This window comes from Xiphias gladius, chromosome 3 (assembly GCF_016859285.1).
Source record: "Xiphias gladius isolate SHS-SW01 ecotype Sanya breed wild chromosome 3, ASM1685928v1, whole genome shotgun sequence".
Classification (NCBI taxonomy): domain Eukaryota; kingdom Metazoa; phylum Chordata; class Actinopteri; order Istiophoriformes; family Xiphiidae; genus Xiphias; species Xiphias gladius.
This window is the reverse complement of record NC_053402.1, coordinates 9,273,058-9,292,531: the sequence shown is the minus strand read 5'-3', so window position 1 is coordinate 9,292,531 and position 19,474 is coordinate 9,273,058. Positions and strand designations below refer to the sequence as shown.

The 19,474-nt window shown below is 41.0% G+C and overlaps 1 protein-coding gene across 1 annotated transcript in view; it reads left to right on the top strand.

Moving 5' to 3' along the window:
* Positions 1-19,415, top strand: part of llgl1 (LLGL scribble cell polarity complex component 1) — a 38,951-nt gene extending 19,536 nt beyond the window's left edge. Inside the window, exons 6-24 of the mRNA XM_040118425.1 lie at positions 1,820-1,982; positions 2,243-2,378; positions 2,826-2,880; positions 3,359-3,513; positions 3,646-3,866; positions 5,385-5,452; positions 6,531-6,705; positions 8,275-8,379; positions 8,761-9,053; positions 9,229-9,379; positions 9,464-9,602; positions 9,734-10,047; positions 10,303-10,494; positions 12,310-12,382; positions 12,778-12,892; positions 13,585-13,649; positions 15,081-15,216; positions 15,321-15,403; positions 17,236-19,415. Of these exons, the coding sequence (XP_039974359.1) occupies positions 1,820-1,982; positions 2,243-2,378; positions 2,826-2,880; positions 3,359-3,513; positions 3,646-3,866; positions 5,385-5,452; positions 6,531-6,705; positions 8,275-8,379; positions 8,761-9,053; positions 9,229-9,379; positions 9,464-9,602; positions 9,734-10,047; positions 10,303-10,494; positions 12,310-12,382; positions 12,778-12,892; positions 13,585-13,649; positions 15,081-15,216; positions 15,321-15,399 (2,635 nt within the window). The 3' untranslated portion in view covers positions 15,400-15,403; positions 17,236-19,415. The remainder of the gene's footprint in view (positions 1-1,819; positions 1,983-2,242; positions 2,379-2,825; positions 2,881-3,358; positions 3,514-3,645; positions 3,867-5,384; positions 5,453-6,530; positions 6,706-8,274; positions 8,380-8,760; positions 9,054-9,228; positions 9,380-9,463; positions 9,603-9,733; positions 10,048-10,302; positions 10,495-12,309; positions 12,383-12,777; positions 12,893-13,584; positions 13,650-15,080; positions 15,217-15,320; positions 15,404-17,235) is intronic.
* Positions 19,416-19,474: the final 59 nt, after the last annotated feature.

The window sequence follows — 19,474 nt, the reverse complement described above, 5'->3', positions numbered from 1 at the left end:
ATAATGTGTATTTTTTTGTACATACTAGAAACCTTTTTAATTTTTCATGCTGCAACCGTCTTGCTGCATTCCTGTGAGCTTCTGTTGTTTTTCTATTTATTCTGCTGTGTGACTGTCGTCTGACTGGTTGGCCAAACCCCTCATTAACTAGCCTTATTTAGGGAAGTGGGCAGAACTGAAGCCTAACGAGGGCCCTGATAAGGCTTGTGTGTGTATGTGTGTGTGTGCAAAAGAGGGGAGGTTTTACACAGTGAGGCTTTGTACCGGCTGCCAAAACACGGTGTTCCGGTTGGGGAAGTGTTTCAGCTGTTTCTCCGATGTGCACATGAACACACGCGCAAACACATACGCACAGAGGCTCATCACTGGGACTCTGTAGCAGGATGCTGGATTCCCTAAAAATACTTGTGAACGGAGAGACGGAGACAATGGAATGCTTTGTTGGGAATGTTTCTGCCTCTGGGCTTCCGGAGAGAGGAGCTTCCTCAGTGAACCCTACCAAAGCAGTCAGAATTGTGTGTGTGTGTGTGTGTGTGTGTGTGTGTGTGTGTGTGACCCAGTCCACCTATCTCTTCTGCGATGGTTCTGCCTCATCTACACCTAAGAGTCCAGAAAGCTGCGATGCTTTATTGCCCCTTCCCTCTTTTATTTTTTTGTTTCATGTAATTTTCTGTCTCTCTCTGCGGCTTCCTTTGCTTTCCTCCTCAGTCTTCTCCTATTTTCCCTGTCCATCGCTGAGGGAATCCTCTGACATCTCGAGGGTGTGTCCTGCTCCACATTCCTCTGCTGCCTCAGAGGAATGTCTTGTTCACAAGCTCCATCCAGCTCAGCTTCATCTTGATGTTGATTTCACTTTTGTTGGAAGAGCAGCCTGCTGTAGTATTACAGTTTGTACGGATGGTCTGCGCTCTGTGTTGATTATGGTATACATATATTGCAACACTTTGAGTTTTCTTTTGGTTGTTTTAGTGTAAAAGAACAGGAGGCTTTGGAGTTTCTTTGCTTTCTAGTCCTATGTTCTACTTACCAACCAGATTATCAATATGCACAGATCTTTCCTCCACTCCTTGAAATATCTCCCTTTACGTTTTGTGAAACTGTGTTGGGAAGTGACTGTACATTTAATCATTAAGTCAGGAATTGGGTCTGCTCTCTAACAAAATGGCCCTGGAAACTGTTAAGTTTTTCCCCCAAGCCCCAGTCCATAACATGCATTCAAATGTGCCTGGATAATAGCAAACATTAAACAAACCTGAGCACTGAAGTCCATTCTTGACCTTTGGAAACAATTATGTGGCGCTTTCTTGGCTTAGTTGTAATCATTTGACCAAAATTTGGAACTTCAGTCACATGATAACCCGTCTGTGCTAAAAGATGGTCTTCTTTGGTACGGATGTTCTCCTTGATCTTCCTCTAGTTGTCCAATGACTCATGATCAATGACTGTCACCCCTTCCCAGTTGATGCTGTTACCGGTTTTGTGCTGCTGTTCATAGACTGCTGATGTTGTCTGGTTCTGGTGTTCATCTTGTCATTTGCACATAATGTTTAGAACTCTAACAAGATGCACAAAGTGTTGCTTTCCCTATGGGTCTATCTTTAGTGCTTCAGAACGTGTGAGAATGCAGTATGAATAATTTCCTCAGCCATCAATGATCCATGATCCTTCACAGACCATTTCCCCCCCGCCCTCCTTTTTTTTTTTTTTTTTTTTTTGAGCTGTAGACAGTTGTAATTCATAGCATGAGGGATCGCAATTAAGCTACACGTGTGGCGGTAATGGGTGATGCTTTGGTTTTTTTTCTTTTGTTTTTCTCCAGCCTGCCAGATGACTACAGATGTGGGAAATCCTTAGGGCCAGTGGAATCTCTTCAGGAACATCCTCAGCAGACAGGGAAGATTCTGATTGGCTACAGCAGAGGCCTGGTGGTCTTATGGGATCTGAACACTCGTCATACCGACCAGGTCTTCCTGGGAAAGCAGGTACCTGGTTTACAGAGTAAAGTTTAGTGCACTTTGATGTACTTTATTTTCGGTAAAGAAAATCCAGTAAGCAAATAGCTGCTGAAAGATGTACTTGACTGTAATCTTACTTTAATGAGAAACTCCTTGAGGTGTCAGCAAGTTGACATTGTTAATGGACTATCTGTATATCTATAGGCTCCAATTCTACTTCCATGCAACCCGGTCTGATGGCTCTGTCTTATACTTGTGTGCATTCGTGTGTGTGAACCCCCCTGCAGCAGCTGGAGAGCCTGGTGTGGGAACGCTCGGGAAACTTGTTTGTCAGTTCCCACAATGACGGGGGCTACTCTGTGTGGCCTGTTACCAGCGGAAACATCTACAATCACCAACCAGTGTCCTGCACCATCCCATACGGTGAGAAACTCACACATAACAAACACACACACACACTCCACACATTTGTGTTTCCCAGCTAATGTGTATTTAAGGCATGCTTCAGCTCACAGTTCACATATTGTCATCCAGGTCCCGTGGAGGTGGTGGTCATATACAAAAAGACGCATGTCCAGTGTTTGACAATGGCGAAATAAGCCATGTCTGGTGTCATATTGTGACTCATAGGGACTCATTGTTATGGTGACAGTTAGGGTCATGGTTAGGGGGTCTATTCAGTCACAATCTTTGTTCAAGTGACTATAAGAGGATCCACACAATGATGATAATTCTAAATATGGAAAGTTAAAGCTTTAAACATATCTGCTTGAAATTTTTCTTAACTCGTATTTCCCTTTTATTTCTTCTTTTAGTGCTTATCGTCTCTTAATTTTTTGTCACTTCACTGTCCATTGTTGTCTGTCCCAGGTCCTTTTCCCTGCAAGGCTATCAGCAAGATTCTGTGGAGGACAACGCAGACAGGGTAAGTGCTCAAGCCTTATTTTGTGACACACTTTTCCTGTATGAGGGATTTTGATTCCTACATTCAGACTGGGCATCTTGGATCCCAATGCCAGAACATTTTCACTCCTCCTTTCTTTTTATTTGTTCCTTTTATTCCTTTTCTTTTCATCTCTTTTCACTTGGATTTATGTCCCAGAAAATCCAAAAGTTATCACCTCCTGCCCCAAGAATACTATTTCCTTCAGTTTAGTTGAGGAGAGAAATTTGGAGAAAATGAGATGTTGATTACTTAACATCAACAAAGAAAAGAGTAAACTATAGTTTTTTTAATGGCAAATTTTATTTTTATGATATGTATTTGCTTATTTGTAGATGTAGAAATCAAAAATAATGATTCCCCGATCACATTGGAAACTCTTGCTGTGTAGACTAAAATGATGGATTAAATGAGCATAAATAAAAATACTTTCCATTGTTTTCTGTGCGCCTTGCTCCAGTGTTCCAGTGCTGTTATACAGTGGAGGAATGCCCAGAGCCAGCTACGGTGACCGCCACTGTCTGACTATTCAGCAGGAAAAGGACCACGTCACTCTTGACTTCACGTCAAGAGTCATTGACTTCTTCACTGTCCACAGCACAGAGCAAGAGAAAGGTGAGGATCTGGTTATTAATGATGTTATTAATGATGTGAATCCATGGATTCCTGACAGTGTCTTTTTTCATGTTGATTCAAAAATTTACTTTAAGTTAAATACATATTCTGTCTTGTCTCTCATCCTTACAGAGTTTGATGACCCGACGGCTTTGGTAGTGTTACTAGAAGAGGAGCTGGTTGTAATCGACCTCCAGACCCCCGGCTGGCCCTCTCTGCCCACTCCATACCTGGCTCCTCTCCACTCATCAGCCATCACCTGCTCCTGCCACATCTCCAGCGTCCCCCCTAAACTGTGGGAGAGGCTGCTCAACGCTGGCAAAGCACAACAGGGCTGGCAACACACACACAGGGTGAGGAGCACACTGTGATCTGCACAGCACAGTTAAATAGGAATGCATGTGCATTCACACATATAACAGGTGGGCAGTGAATTATTTTAAAGCTTGAAAATTCTTTGTTGTGTGGCTGTCAGTACTCTTTTTAAAAGTGCTTTAAATACTCTGAATTATGCTCTTAAACCATTTACTCAAGTCAATTTTTGACCCATTTTGTGTGTTGACTTATAAATCCCAGAATATCTTTTGCATACAATACTTAAATGCTTTTCTAGTGGAATTTTTGGCTGCTATGAAATCAGAAGTGACAAAACACAATTTACAGACTGTCATCCATCTTTTTATTCAATGTGGACTTTGTTGCAAAGAGTGCTTTGCGGTTCACTTGCCTCTTTCACAAACTGCTTAAGCTTTTTAGCTACACTGGTAGGAAAACACTGTAAATAAAGCTGAGTTTGTAGAAATATGTTCAGTGAACTCCTGTGTTGAAGAAAAATGTGCTACTTTTTGCATTGATTCTGTGCCTATGGTCTTTTGTTTCTCTCACATTCCTTTGGCATCATCAAAAAGTTTGACCGTGTATTTAGAAATGATTTCTGCCCAGTCAAATGTAGCTGGCAGCATCATCTTTTGATACTTACTGGTGGACTGCTGTAGCTGTTGAACGCTACAGGACAGGATTATTCTGTGAATTGGTTTATTCATGGCAGTAGGGATATTCAATTAAAGGAAATACAAGATGCATGTAAGCAGTTTACCCTGAGAACACTTTAAACAGAGTACGGCCAATAGCCAAGCTACTCATGCTTTAAATGTAGCCATCAACACTAATCAGTGTATATATTTAGTACAAACAAAGTGGCATGCTCACAGATTCAAGTTACAGGATTTTTTTTGGATTTGTACCAAATGGTTGTCAGGTGTTATATCAAGACTCAGCTGCTTCCTCTCTTCAGAAATTGAGAGCAGTATAAATGGGTGATAAGTGAAGTGAAACTGATCCAAGTGAGGATATTACAGTTAAATGGATGTTATTACTCATGGTTCTTGTTCATCTGAGCTCACAGGCTGGCAGCTAGTCAGCTACGAGGAAACCCAACAGGAGTGTGACCATCAGGCTGCTAGTAGTGTGTGAACTTTAAGAGCAGGTGTAGGCAGTTAAAGGCTTTGCAAAGGCTTGCTCAGATCAGCTGTTTGATCAGTGGCAGGTTAAATTAACACACACACACACACACACACATGCACAGCTGGTATGCTTGCTCATGGCTGCCTCTGTCTGTGTGAGGCCGAGCCAGAGAGACTGGCGCTATAACAGATGAAAGTTAACATAAGCACCGTGAGTTGCTCCATATACATATGGGCGTGCCTGTATATCAAGGCCAGTACATTTTGAGCTGGGGTCATGGTGAAATTGTAAGGGTTAGGATATATTTTGTTGTTCAGTCAAGTTCAATACTTTAATTTTTTTCTCTTGCGGTTTTTTTCAATAAGAGTAAGTCCTAACTTTTCTCCAATTTTTTTCTGTTTGTTCAGAGTTGGCCCATATGTGGAGGGAAAAACCTGGCACCTCCACCCAAACAACAAGAGCTGATGTTGACAGGGTATTCGCGCACGCACACACACTCTCTCTCTCTTTCTCTCTCTCTCTCTTTCTCTCGCATAAACACTCGCAGGCTATTTCCACACTGCAGGTGCATCCAGTTTTCATTTTTTTTCATGACACAACTCTGGCACAAAACTGATGCTTTCTAGTAAGTGTAAGTGACTAAAAGCTGCATGGAGATGTTTTTTCTTTTTTTTTTTTTTCTAATCTGAACCACATGAAAAAACTGGAGAAATCTGGATCTACATGTGACTTGTCCTGAAACCAGAATTTTGTCAGCATTGTCATGACAATAAGAAAATCCCGTGACAGTTGGCAGAATTTTGCTAACTGCAGATGTTTCGCAGAGCAAGCGCTGGCATAGAGCACAATAAGAAACAACTACATAAAGAAAGTGAAACAACTGGATTGATTGGAATTTGGGGAGACATTACAGTTTCAACACAAGTCAAAGACATCAATTAACTGAAAACTGTGTGAAACCAGGAGGATAAATTATTTTGATATTGCTGTGAGTTTTTCGCCACGCTAGCATTCAGAGTTAAATGTCTTGACAACCACTGGATATATTGCGACGATACTGTGATACAGTATGTGTTCCCCAGAGGATAACATGCCAAACATGGTGAAGATCATACCTGCTAAACATCAACATGTTAGCATTGTCACTGTGAAAATGTTAGCTGAAAGCACTGCTTTGCCTGGGTACAGCCGCACAGAGCTGCTAACATGGCTGTAGATTTTTAGTTTTTTTTATTAATGTAAATAATTCTTACCTCCTAAAATGCACACAGCCACTTTATCAGATGCACCTAGTTCAATCTCATTCAACAACATTTCTAGCACGAGATGCAAGAAGCATTAAATGTGGCTTTGAACCTAATAATCTGGCAAAGAAATAAGACATTAGCTTTGGATCTGAGCTTTAAGACCTACAGTGCGAAAACTGCCACTGTGACACACACACACACACACACACACACACACACAGAATCCACATTGATTTGCACTGAAATGCATTTACATCATGATTGTATATTTGTATTAATATTCCTTTAAATCGTGTGTATTTATAGACATGAGGACGGCACTGTTCGTTTCTGGGATGCATCAGGTGTTGCTCTTACTCCGCTGTACAAACTCAGCACAGCCAACGTCTTCCACACCGACTGTGACCCCAGCGACGACCCTCAGGACCCTAGCAACGACCCCGACATGCAGCAGGAGGAGGAATGGCCTCCCTTCAGGAAGGTGAGGACTGAGGAAGTGTGCATGAGAAGAGGCTAAAGGAAGCAAGGATAAGAGAGTTAAAGTCTTTCCTCTGAGATCAGGCACAGGGTTGTATTTTACAGGCTGTGGGAATACAAACATTGTGTGTTTTATACCCACACTAAGTCCTGTAACGCTACATCTGTGGCCTAATTTTCCTATTTGAATGTTTTCATGTGTTTGGATTTCAGACAGACCCACCCCATTGTTCCTGTTATTAAAATTTGATTCTGAAGGAACCGTAGTCAGAATCTGTTTGAATGCTCTGTTTTCTATGCAGAATTACATTTAAATGAAGTGATTCAGCATCAGGAGGCAGAACTTCATGTTGAGGGAATCTGGCCAAGTAGTTTGGCTTGGGTAGATGCTAACAGGAAATGAGGATGGGTCATAAAGCAGATTGCTCAATGAATACTTAAATGAACTGGTTGTACAATTGGTAATGTTTCTCAGTCTTTGGATGGATGTCCAAGATAAGCATATATTATCAAGGATCATTAATGGATAAAAAATAGTAGAAGCTGGTCTTGACTGATACATTTAACAGTGGGGGGAAAAAATGGTCTTTGTGACAACACACACCTCTTAGGCCTGTTTTGCCATTCCCTTTACTATCTTCTTTTCGTCCTATTCACTCTTTCACCCCCCACCCACCTTTCCACATGTATCCTGTGGTAACAGAGCTGCATGTTTAGGAATGTGGCCCTCATATGGGATGAAGAGCCTTTCCCCCCCCTTTTTTTTTTCTTTTTTTTTTTTTCCCCTCCTCTATAATGAAAACCAGACCAATCAGCCCACTCTTTCTTTGTGTGTGTGCGTGCGTGTGTGTGTGTGTGTGTGTTAGTGATCAACTTCTCCTACTCCTTCTTTTGCCAAGACACAGCTCCGATGCGAGAGGGGATCCTGTTGAAATTACTGTTGTGTGTTCGAGAGAGACCGCTTAATGCACACATTTTGCTGAGTATGTATGAGGGGAATTGGGGATTGTCCTGGCAATTGGCCAAGATTAAGAGGAGAGGGGCTGCTGTAGAGGGAGGAGGAGAGCTTCAGATGGGCATTTTGACATTGATCTGCCTGAACTGAAATTGTTTCTGGCCTGTTCAGATCAGTTATTCAGTACGAGACAACAAGTTTCGGTAAAAGGCTGGACTTGTAAGGGGCGAGGAGTCAGTGACAGATCGGCAGCTGCCACCTTGCTGCTCAGATGGATATGAGAGAAGATACGTCTCAGTTTTTGGTTTAAATGTGTCCTGGTGTTTTCCCACTGTAATACCACTGGTTGGCTACAGATCATGTGCCTCAGAATTTGTTGGCATCCTTGGCGTGCTGAAATAGCTTCAGTAACATCAACAAGTGGCTTGGTGTCACTGCATCATTCTGTTTTTCTGTTATGCACTTCTAAAAGGCCACAGTTTTTCAAACTCTGTGCCGTTAAAAATCACCCGAAGGATTAAAATGTTGATACACATGAAATCCGAATAAAGAACTATGTGCATGGTTTTCTTAACATATATCCAACAAATTCCAGTTTCCGTGTGTGTTTGTGTGTAGGTGGGCTGTTTTGATCCGTACAGCGATGACCCCAGGCTGGGAATACAGAAGATCAGTCTGTGCAAATACAGCAACAAGCTGGTGGTGGCAGGAACTGCTGGACAGGTAAAGATGTACATTCAGTACACGCACGTAAACGCAATGAGCTCTGTCTTAAGTCATATCCAGATGATACAATACAAAAATTTTTTTGCAAGTTCTTATTCTGAGATGTTTTTTTTTTTTTTTTTGTATTAATTTGTTACTTTAACATGTTTTACATTTTTACATGTGGTTTAAAAACAGAAATTGTTTTAAGTCTGCTGAAATGGATTTTGAATTCATTTTATTTATTTTGAATTTTTATTTAAAATTTATTTAAGTAATGATTGAGTACAATGAGATGTCTCCTGCATACTTGTAGACTTTTAAAGTTAAAAGCAGGTACTGAAAATGAACAAGAACTGAATGAGCCATGATGTTTCTTTACTTTTTCCATCTCTCCAGGTGATAGTGTTGGGTTTAAGTGACGAGCGTTCAGACCACTTGGTGGACCTGTCGGTGGTTGATCTGCTGCAGGACCGGGAGGGCTTCACCTGGAAGGGCCATGACAGACTGGAGCCGCGCCTTAAACCTGCCCCCTTCCCCCCAGGCTTTCAGCCACTAGTGCTGGTGCAATGCCTACCCCCGGCCTCTGTTACGGCGGTGGCGCTGCATGCAGAGTGGAACCTGATTGCCTTTGGGACGAGTCATGGATTTGGCCTGTTTGACTACCACCGACGAAACGCTGTGCTGGCCAGGTAAGGACAAACAGTCACAGCTCAGGATATTAGTATTCATTCCTTTGTGTTTACAAGAAATAATGGATATTTCAGGATTTATAACACAATCTCTGCTACCCATCTAGGCCAGGAAAAAGCCATCTGACAAATTTACCAAACTAGATCCAAAAATCGACACTATACTTCTCTTCAGGTGTACCCTGCACCCTAATGACTCGTTGGCGATGGAGGGCCCGCTGTCCAGAGTCAAATCCTTGAAAAAGTCCTTACGGCAGAGCTTCAGACGCATCCGCAAGAGCAGGGTGTCAGGGAAGAAACGCACCATCACCACACCCACCAGCAAGGTAAATGACTCTGACTCTGTTTTTGGTATTAAGAGGGCCACATGGAAAATGTATTTTTTCATTCTATGATTGTATTATGTACAGGTCCAAGAGGCCAACGCTGCTTTAGCAGAGCAGGAGGAAGTGGCTCCGGTACAGAGAAGGATTGAACCCCGGTCAGCAGACGACTCACTGTCTGGAGTGGTCCGATGTCTTTGCTTCGCTGACACCTTCCTGCGTGATGGTGTGTTTACTTCTTGGTCAAGATCATGGACTGAATCTAGAAGTCTCACTCTGAGGTTACACTCTGATTCAGTATTTTTTTTAATTATATGTATGACTTTTCATAAATTTCTCTTCTGGTGTATACGCCAGGTACACACCACGGTCCCACACTATGGGCGGGCACCAACTCAGGCAGTGTGTATGCCTACGCTCTGGAGGTGCCTGGTGTGGGCTCGGGACGTGTGTGTGAGCGGGGTGGAGCAAGTGAGAGCAGCGTGTGTGTGGAGGCGGTGTTGGGTAAAGAGATTCAGCTGATGCACAGGGCCCCCGTGGTGTCAATCTGTGTGTTGGACGGCCGAGGGAAACCATTACCAGACCCATACGAAGCCTCCCAGGACCTTGCCATCGCACCGGATATGACCAACGCTCACTCTGTCCTCATTGCATCAGAGGAACAGCTCAAGGTAGAGACTGAAAGTATTTGTATCTGTCTTTAGTATTTTTCTTTTTTTGTCATTTCATCAGTACATATTGTGCACTGCCTGTTTATTTTTTTTAGATACATTTCAGTTCCTTTTGCTTTGTTTTACCGACAAATATTGGACCACATCATTTAAACGTTGTTATAAAAGTTTGAGTCAGGGCTTAAGAGACTGTCAAAGACTAATATAGTTACAATTTTAAATCTTGGCTGTTTTCTTCCTCTGCTCTCTCTCTAGGTGTTCTCTCTCCCCAAGGTGAGCGCCAAGACCAAGTTCAAGCTTACTGCACACGAAGGCTGCCGAGTGAGAAAGGTGGCCCTGGTGGTCTTCAGCTCCACAGCTCAGGAAGACTACAGCGAACACACACTGGTGTGTCTGACCAACCTGGGAGATATGCACCTCTTTAACATACCGGGCCTCCGACCACAGGTGGGATTTAGGGATATGGTTTTTTGCGTGACACATGCCTGACTTTGATTGTTTGTGTTTTTGTATGTGTGGGTTTGTTTGTTTGTTTGTTTGTTTGTTTGTTTGTACAAGTGTGTGCATTTTAATTCAATTTATAGTAATTGTGCAGCATTATTGATAAAATTGGAATTGGTATTATTAGTTAAATACGTAAGTATTTGGACAGTGGCAAAGTTTTCGTAATTTTGCCTCTGTACACCACCACAATGGATTTGAAACAAAGCCATTAAGAAGTGATTGAAGTTTAGACTTTCAGCTTTAATTCACGGGGTTTAACAAAAATATTACATTAACCGTTCAGGAATTAGAGCCATTTTTATACATAGTCCATCATTTTCATGGCCAGGTGTGGCCTGGTCCCTCTTTATTTCATGACAAATTAAGCAGATAAAAGGTCTGGAGTTGATTCCAAGTATTGAATTTGCATTTGCAATTTGCTGATCATCGGAACTCCCATCATGCGGTCCAAAGAGGTGTCCATGCAAATGAAGGAAGCCATCAGTAGGCTGAAAACAACAAAATAAATCTATCAGAAAGAGGACAGAAACGTTGGGAGTGGCCAAATCAACAATTTGGTACATTTTTAAAAAGAAGGAATGCACTGGCAAGCTCAGCAACAACAAAAGACCTGGAAGACCACGGAAGAAAACTAGAGTGGATGATCACAGAATTCTTTCCTTGGTGAAAACGGCTTCACAGCATCCAACCAGGTCAAGAAACACTCTGGAGGAGGTGGGCGTATAATTGTCAAAGTCTACAATCAAGAAATGCCTTCAGGAATGTAAATACAGAGGGTTTACCACAAGGTGCAAACCACTGGTAACACTCAAGAACAGAAAGTTCAGATTTGAATTTGCCAGAAAACATCTTAAAAAAAAGCCTGCCCACTTCTGGCCGAAGATTCTTTGGACAGATGAAACCAAGATTAACTTGTACAAGAGAATGGAGAAGGAAAGGAACGGCTCCTGATCCAAAGCAAACCACATCATCTGTAAAACGTGGTGGAGGGAGTGTTATGGCATGGGCATGTATTGCTGCACATGGAACTGGGTCACTGGTGTTTATTGATGATGTGACTGCTGATAGAAGTAGCAGGGTGAATTTTGAAGTGTACAGGGCAATTCTATCTTCCATGATTAAGCCAAATGCTGCAAAACTGATAGGACGGTGCAGATGGATAATGACCCAAAACATTCTGCGAAAGCAAACCAAGAGCTTCTCAAGGCAAAGAAATGGAATATATTTCAATGGCCAAGTCAGTCACCTGAACCCAACCCAATTGAGCAGGCTATTCACTTCCTGAAGACCTAACTGAGGGCAGAAAGACCCAAAAGCAGCATTTGAAGGCAGCTGTAGTAACGGCCTGGCAAAGCAACGCAAGGGAAGAAACACAGCATGTGATGACACCCATGGGTTGCAGAATTCAAGTCATTAGCTGCAGAGGATTTTCATCGAAATATTAAAAATACTTATTATTATATTGGTTTGTCCAATTACTTTTGAGCCTCTGAAAATGAAGGACTATGTATAAAAATGGCTGAAATCCCTTAACGGTGCAATATTGTTGTTGAACCCCCTTGAATTAAAGCTGAAAGTCTACAATTCAGTCACATCTTGAGGAATTTGTTTCAAATCCATTGTGTTGGTGTACAGAGGCAAAATTACGACAATTGTGTCACTGTCCAAATATTTACATACCTAACTGTATGTAGTTGTTTTTTACTGGATTTTTTAAAATGATGTACTTATAATTGTTTCCTCTTTGCATGTCTGCAGGTGCGCTATGACTGCATCCGCAAAGAAGACATCAGTGGTATTGCATCCTGCGTCTTCACCAAGAGCGGACAGGGTGAGGAGAAAACGCTTGATTTTGATAAAAGTGAAAATAACGTCTTATTCAGACATTAGCTGTCACGAGATAATATTATGTGGTAATGACTTTCATATTTTAACACTGTGAAACATTCAAAAGGTTGAGACATAATGCAGGGAGAGACATGGACAGTTAGACAAGGGGGAAGTGTCAGTTTACTCAGATCACAAAAGTGTTTTCTCACCCTGGTATCAAGCCATACAGATAGTTAAGTTTTATGAGGTGAATGTAGTTTGTGAAACATTATATGTTAAAAAAAAACAAAGACAAAAACAGCATGTCTTCCCACGATAATGTGCACATTTTTACTGTAGACAGTTTTCACAGTTAAAGTCGTAATTGTCTAATTGTTGTTTTGATGTTCCCCACAGGCTTTTACCTGATCTCTCCCTCAGAGTACGAGAGGTTCTCACTGTCTGCCAAGGTCCTCACTGAGCCGCTCTTCTCTGTTCAGCTTGAACGGCCGCTAGAGCCCACACCTGCCAGGTAACAAAGACACACACACACCCCCACAGCCAATAGTACAAATAAAAAGGATATAACTTGTATTAAGAAACACAACTTCCGTTCAACCAGGTAGATTATCATTAGATGCTTTTGCCTCTACGAGATTACGTCCTTCACTGTTAGGCAAAGTTTGATTCTAGGACACCTGAAGATTTCTTATACTGAATTAATTAACTTGCATATCTCTTGATATGATTAGCAAAGTAAGTGCATAATTAAACTAAAGGTGGGAAATATGGATAAAATCCTCTATCATAATATATGTGATTTTTATATAATATTGATATATATTGTGATACAATATATATTCGGGATAATCACTGAATATGTTCTACTAAACCCAGACACGTTTAAAGGATTTATGCCTCCATATGGAGAGTATAGTTAAATAGTCCTATAATCTGCCTCTCTCTGAAATAAACCATTCCATATTTTCTGAGGACCCATCATAAGCCTATTAATGACCCTTGGTGGTCCATGGACCCCACATTGGGAAGACTAAACCTACTTCATAATAACCTTTTTTGTAATATTTTTTTCTCAGGTTACTACCAGCTTGAGGCTCTGAGCTGCATGTGAAACCAAAGAAATTATGCTTTTACCGTTTTAATACTTTATTATTACTCCATCTACTTTCAAAGTAAACGGTGTATCCTCATCTGTCTCCTCAGCGATGGTATGTCGACGCAGCCGCAGGCCAATGGAACCCACAAGAACCAGATGGGTCAAGCTGAGGGTAGGTTTGAACACACAAACACACACACACACACACACACACACACACACACCCTGGTTTTTCTGTCATCTTTTTAGTTCTCTCCCCTTTTCTATTCTCCCTCTTCATCACTCTCTCTCCCTCCCTGAACCTCTTAAACCTCGACAAGGCCTTGCGGGGGTTCCCCTCTGGTCTCTATGGTAACCCATTCAGTATGTCCCAGTTGCCTCTCTTGCCCAGCACCTACCTCCCTGGCAGGAAATGATGGTTGTTATGGTGACCAGAGTAGAGCTTGTTTATGTCCTAGAGGCCCTGACACCTAAAACTTAGACATTAATGTCTACGCAAGGCAGGAAACACAGAATGTTGTAATTTTTTTTTTTTCCATTTTGAAAGGAGAAAAAATACAGATTTGAAAGACTTAACTACTGATTGACCTTCTCTTTTGATGGTAAATATTTAGAGGCTGACCCGTCCACTTCAGATTTGCCACAAGTTAAGTTTTATACAACAGGGAATTCATAACAGACCTCCTTTTGAAAATGTTTTTCAAGAAATTTCATGTATTTTCTCAAAGAGGAAAGTATAGGAGGAAGGATTTATGGCAGTATTCGAAGAGCTGGACTTGAGTAATTTTTGTTAAATAGCCACATTACTAATCTGCTTTACCTCTATCTCAGAGAACTTTGACCTCCAAATTACTTGAATGTGCATTCATAGACTTTTTTGGGGAGGGGGCAGTGCAACAAGCTGTAAAACGACACAGACAAATGATCACATTATGAAGTTGGTAAACGTTTTAGCCAACAGTTGCTTATTTACACATCCAGAAGATGGAGAGTTGTGTTTGGAAGTGATGCTACGAGAGCAGTGAGAGTGAACAAAAATGGTAAGTGGTCCAGATGACAAAAACAATGAGCTAAAAGACACTAAAAAGCTCTGCAGAGCTGAGGGAAACTGCAGAATTGGATGATAATTTTCTGTGGTGTTGTCTCTATGAGCGACTCCTTTTGCATTACAAGTAGTTATTTAACCCATTATTTACATGAATATGTTGACTAGAATAGTTTTAATTTTTCAGAACCTGATTTTAAGAAATGGGCGTCATTTCATGCAAGAAAAACGTGAACTTAAGCACTTGAACTAAGAGGGAAGATACAAATAAGAAATTATCTTTAATGTCAAACCAGTGTTTTTTGGGCTCAAAGTCTCAACCATTGTTAGAGTGAACAAAAAGCAGTTTTTAGAAAGAAACACAAGATTTGAGCTATCTTTTAATATATATATATATATACCATTGTTCTTGCTGTAACATTAAAAGCGCATTTGTTCTCCAAGTGCTGCTGAACTCTCTGTTTTTGTTTAACTTTTTTTCACTAATGCCCCCTTGTTGGGTCATCCCGATGCAGAAATATATTTCGGCCCATGACTCTCTGGGTTTTACTCTCACAGGGCAAACAGAAGAGCTTCCGAGCTCCCTGTCCTCTCCCAACCTGGACACCCCACTGGACTCCCCCCTCAGCTGCGCTGACCTCACCCTCGACTCCACTGGAGAACTCACTGTGGAGGACGTTAGGGACTTCCTTACGTAGGCATAAACATTTTACATGTACATATACACAAAGCTCGCACTGTTGTTGTAGCCTTTTAATTTTAAAGAATTAATTTGTGGTTTGCGTATCTGTCCTGCAGCACCGTTGACGAAGCAGAGAATAACCTAAAGAACATTAAAGAGGAGGAGGGACGCTCAACTGGCATCCTCATCAACTGAACAGGTAAGAAACAAAGACGAATGAGATGATGAGGTCCTTGTTACAGTTACTTTGATGTATACTCATATTTTTCCTTGTAGTTACACGAACTTAACAGTATGAGCAGATACATAAGTTTACACTTGCTTAGACACAACACTGTGCATGTGAGAGCGGGTAGACGCGAACACACACAAACACACAGACACACACAGACACCTGTTTCTAATGGAGCTGGTCCAGAGTGCGCAAACTTCAAAGACTTGTTCTGTCTGAGCACTGCATTCCAATAACAAGCCGTCCACTCTGTTTTCCCACCACTCTGTCTCTTTGCAAAGCCAGTGGAGCAGAGATCATTTGCACTGAGAGCAACTGAACACACTTCTGTGCATTTTAGTGTTTCATACTGAAAGGTATTTTTTCACTTTTTTCGCACTGTACTTGGAGCTGGAGGGTTAGTTTGTATATGTAACCTCTTCATTCCTTGTACAAGTTTGCCCAGATTGAAGTCTTCACATTTTATTTTTTTTTTCTTTTTTCTTTTTTCTAAGACTAGCTGTGCCCAACTCTGCTGTAGAACAGGCAAAGTTATCCACTTTACAGTGCATGGATCAGTCTTTACCGCACCGTCCAAAGCGGTGTGTGTTTTATTCAGGACAAATTAGAGGAAAAGAGATGAGGACTCTTAGAAAAGGGATTATCATCAAAGCTGAAACTTGGTTATGTAATGAAAAGAACCAAGCATGCATTTATCATTCCATTTAGTGAAAGGGGGAAGCTTTAAACGGTATGACGTGCGTTTTTTACCGACTCTGCACTAATTGCACTCATCCATCCAGATAGTTTACTCTGGAGGAGTCATAAATCAGGAGGTGATGGTTGTTTGCCTATGTGCCAACACATCTTTTTCTCTTTTTTTTTTTTTTTTTTTTTTATAACTTTGCTATCCCCTGGTGGTGCCCTTTGAAAATACAGATTAATATACTTTGTGCACCTTTCGAACTTCATTTTCTTTATTTTTAATTTGAAAAATATTCCATGTTTATTTATGAATAATGTATATTTTAGTAACTTAGATATTGTTATATATGTTTATTAGGTTAAAAAGTAAATGTTTTTTCCATTATTGATGAATTAATTAATCATTAGTCATTGTTTTATCTATAAAATGGTGAAACATGCCCATCATAATTTGCCAGAGCCCAAAGTGACGTTTTTAAATTGGTTATTTTGTCGAAGTCCAAAACCCAAAGATCCTCAGTTTAGTTATATAAAAGCAGAACAGCAACAAATCTTCACATTTAAGAAGCCAAAGCTAGCAAATGTTTAACCTATTGTTTGATAAGTGACTTAAACAATAACTTTATTATTACAATTGTTATCACCCTTATTTCAGTCGATTATATGAGCTGTTTCAACAATAAGGTAAGTTACACCTGATTATCTGTTTGCCTGTAGAAGATAATTGTGGCAGATTACTTTTTGTTTGTTTTAGTTTTTACCTAGAAGAATTCCAATAAATCATTTCTTTTTACAGTGTTACTGGCCTCCAGTGCTCTGTCCTCATACGAACAAGAGAGCAGTCATAGATTTTGACAAACAATTTGAGACCAGTTTACACCACATCTTACGGTCAAAAGTTTGAAGAAGACAGTGTCATTAGCACAAAGCCACAGACCAGCAGGTTTCCTGGGGACAGTATGCCGATTCCAGTGCCATGGTTGACATTATTTAGCTGGATAGCTAATTATCGGCCTCTCACTTTGTAGTCCTTCAGCTAGGTATTTGAAACAAGCGGTGTCTTAATGTAAAATGGTAATGTTTTTGCTTATATTATCCTGTGATTGCTTTCGAAGTATTACAGGGAGGGGCTCAAGTGGTCTGGATGGACTGGATTTCAGTGCTGCACCACAAACATGTCCCATCAGCCCCCAGCCAGCACTCTGGGAGGAAAGCCTCGCTATGGACAAAGAATACAATATTGAAGACTTTTTGTGGCTTCTTTTACTGGAAGAACTAAATCTTATTCTTCTTTTGTAACCACTTTGGAAACATGACATCACCTCCCGCACGGAGACACAGAAAGTCCAGCTGAGGATAGCCTGGTTCTGGACGGACTTGGAGCTGATGATTCTGATTTCAAGAACTAAAGGCTGAAATTTCCATCGTCCATCTTGACGCTCCGTGCTCCCTTCCCCTGGCGATTTGATGTTTCCAGGGCATTCCCCAGCCAGTGGAGGTGGTTCAGCCTTCAAGGAAAGGGCTCTTACACTCTGCATAGGAGACTTAACGGTGACGTTTGTATGTTTTTATTTTTCTATCCGCAGTTTTTCGGCGTGCTTGGCTCGGCCTGAGTTTTCCCCCACAGTTGGAACTGGAATTGGTGCTCCATTGCCAAACGTGTGTGTCGATTCCTTGCGCACACTAGTGGATGTGATGGACTGTTCTGCACGCTGCTTAACAACACTGCAGCCCCATGAACAACCCTGTGTATAAGCTGATGATAACCAGCAAAGACTGAAAGGGAGAACTTTGTAGTGTTCGAAGAGATCAAGACTAGCAAATGGAGTATTTTGAATATTTGAGTATTCAAAGTTGTAGCATTTCTATTCTTCCCCCTCTAAGGTGCCAGTAAGGGCAGTTGAATTGCCTTAGCCAGTGTCGTGTGGGTGGAGGTGGCGCATAAATCTGCTGTTTTCAAACCAGAGTTATTGCACACAAGCACATTTTCACCAAGGTTTTAAGAAGCGCTCTCTCTATTCTCTTGGTATTGAAGAAAAAAAAAAACTGAGTACTGAGATACTGAAGGTGTTTTGTATCGCAAAGGTTGAAACTCTGTTAAATATGTTTTGTATGGATTTGAAGAAAGTAAAGATATTTTAATGAAAAATAGAGTGGGGGGGTGCAAGAGGAAAGAATTGACAGTCATTTCAAAGGGAACCGGCTGGTGAAGAGGGAACTGAGGGGGGGGGGCTATGTATTTGGGACTAGAGCAGATTTAGGTGAAAATATATTTTTGACACTTTTTGACAAACCTTTATTGCTAAATGCATGGTCTGAGAAGCAAATTCATTCTTGGTTTCTCTCAACCACAACCTGAATTTGTTAAATTCTGGGGTTTTTTTTATCAGGCAAAATGGGTCAAGTTTGTCGTGTGAGGAAGAGGTGGCCAGTGATGTCACATAAGTATGACATTGGGGGGTTTATGGTACGACACAGCACAGCTAGCTGTTCTTCCAGTTTTCATCTATGTGACCTCACTGTTCTCTCATCTTTACAATAAGGAGGCTATGCTCATCGGGACCATGTGATATGAAGTTAGTTGAAGTTGCTGTATAACCCTTTAGAGATCGAGAGTATGTGACAGTCTGTTTGAAGAGCTCAGAGTTCATTGTGATCAGTTTGAGAATAAAGAGTTTTTATCCTGATTTTCTGCTTGTTTGGTAAAATCCGGTTTGATGAAAGGAATTATTTTTAGTCTTCGAAAATAAAAAGGGGATGAAGGTAAAGAATGTGGTCAAATAAAGAGTCTTCTGTTAAATCCTCCCTCCTCTGTTAACGTTTCATCATCTCGTGCAGAAATCTTGACGGGACTCAGGGAAGTGTAGCAAGGGAAGCAAAGTCAGTCTGAATGCTAAGTGTAATGTACTGTGTACTGTGATGCACCCAGGAGATTTCTGTTTTGGGTTTCTGTGAATTGGTGCATTCTAGGTAATATTGGCTAGATACAGAGCTTTGATCACCAGTATTTTTTAACCCCCTTGTTGTTTTACTGTGTAAAAACAAAAATTTATACAGTATCTATATCTAGGTTTGCTAAAGGCAGATTTATAACAGTAAGCCGATGATAGAGTAAAACGTTAGAACCTGTCGTAGCCTATGTACCCCTCGGTATTCCTAGCTTCTTGATCACTTTGCGTAAAAACAAAATAAAAAGTAAAAAAGGGACCTCACTTCTAACTAATGTAGCTCAACAGGTAGAAATCATGTTCATGCTTTTTTTTACTCCTCTGTTTAGCTTTTTTTTTTTTTTTTTTTGGTGGACACACAAATAATTAACCCTTTCATGCTACAGCTGGCACGATTTACCTTCTA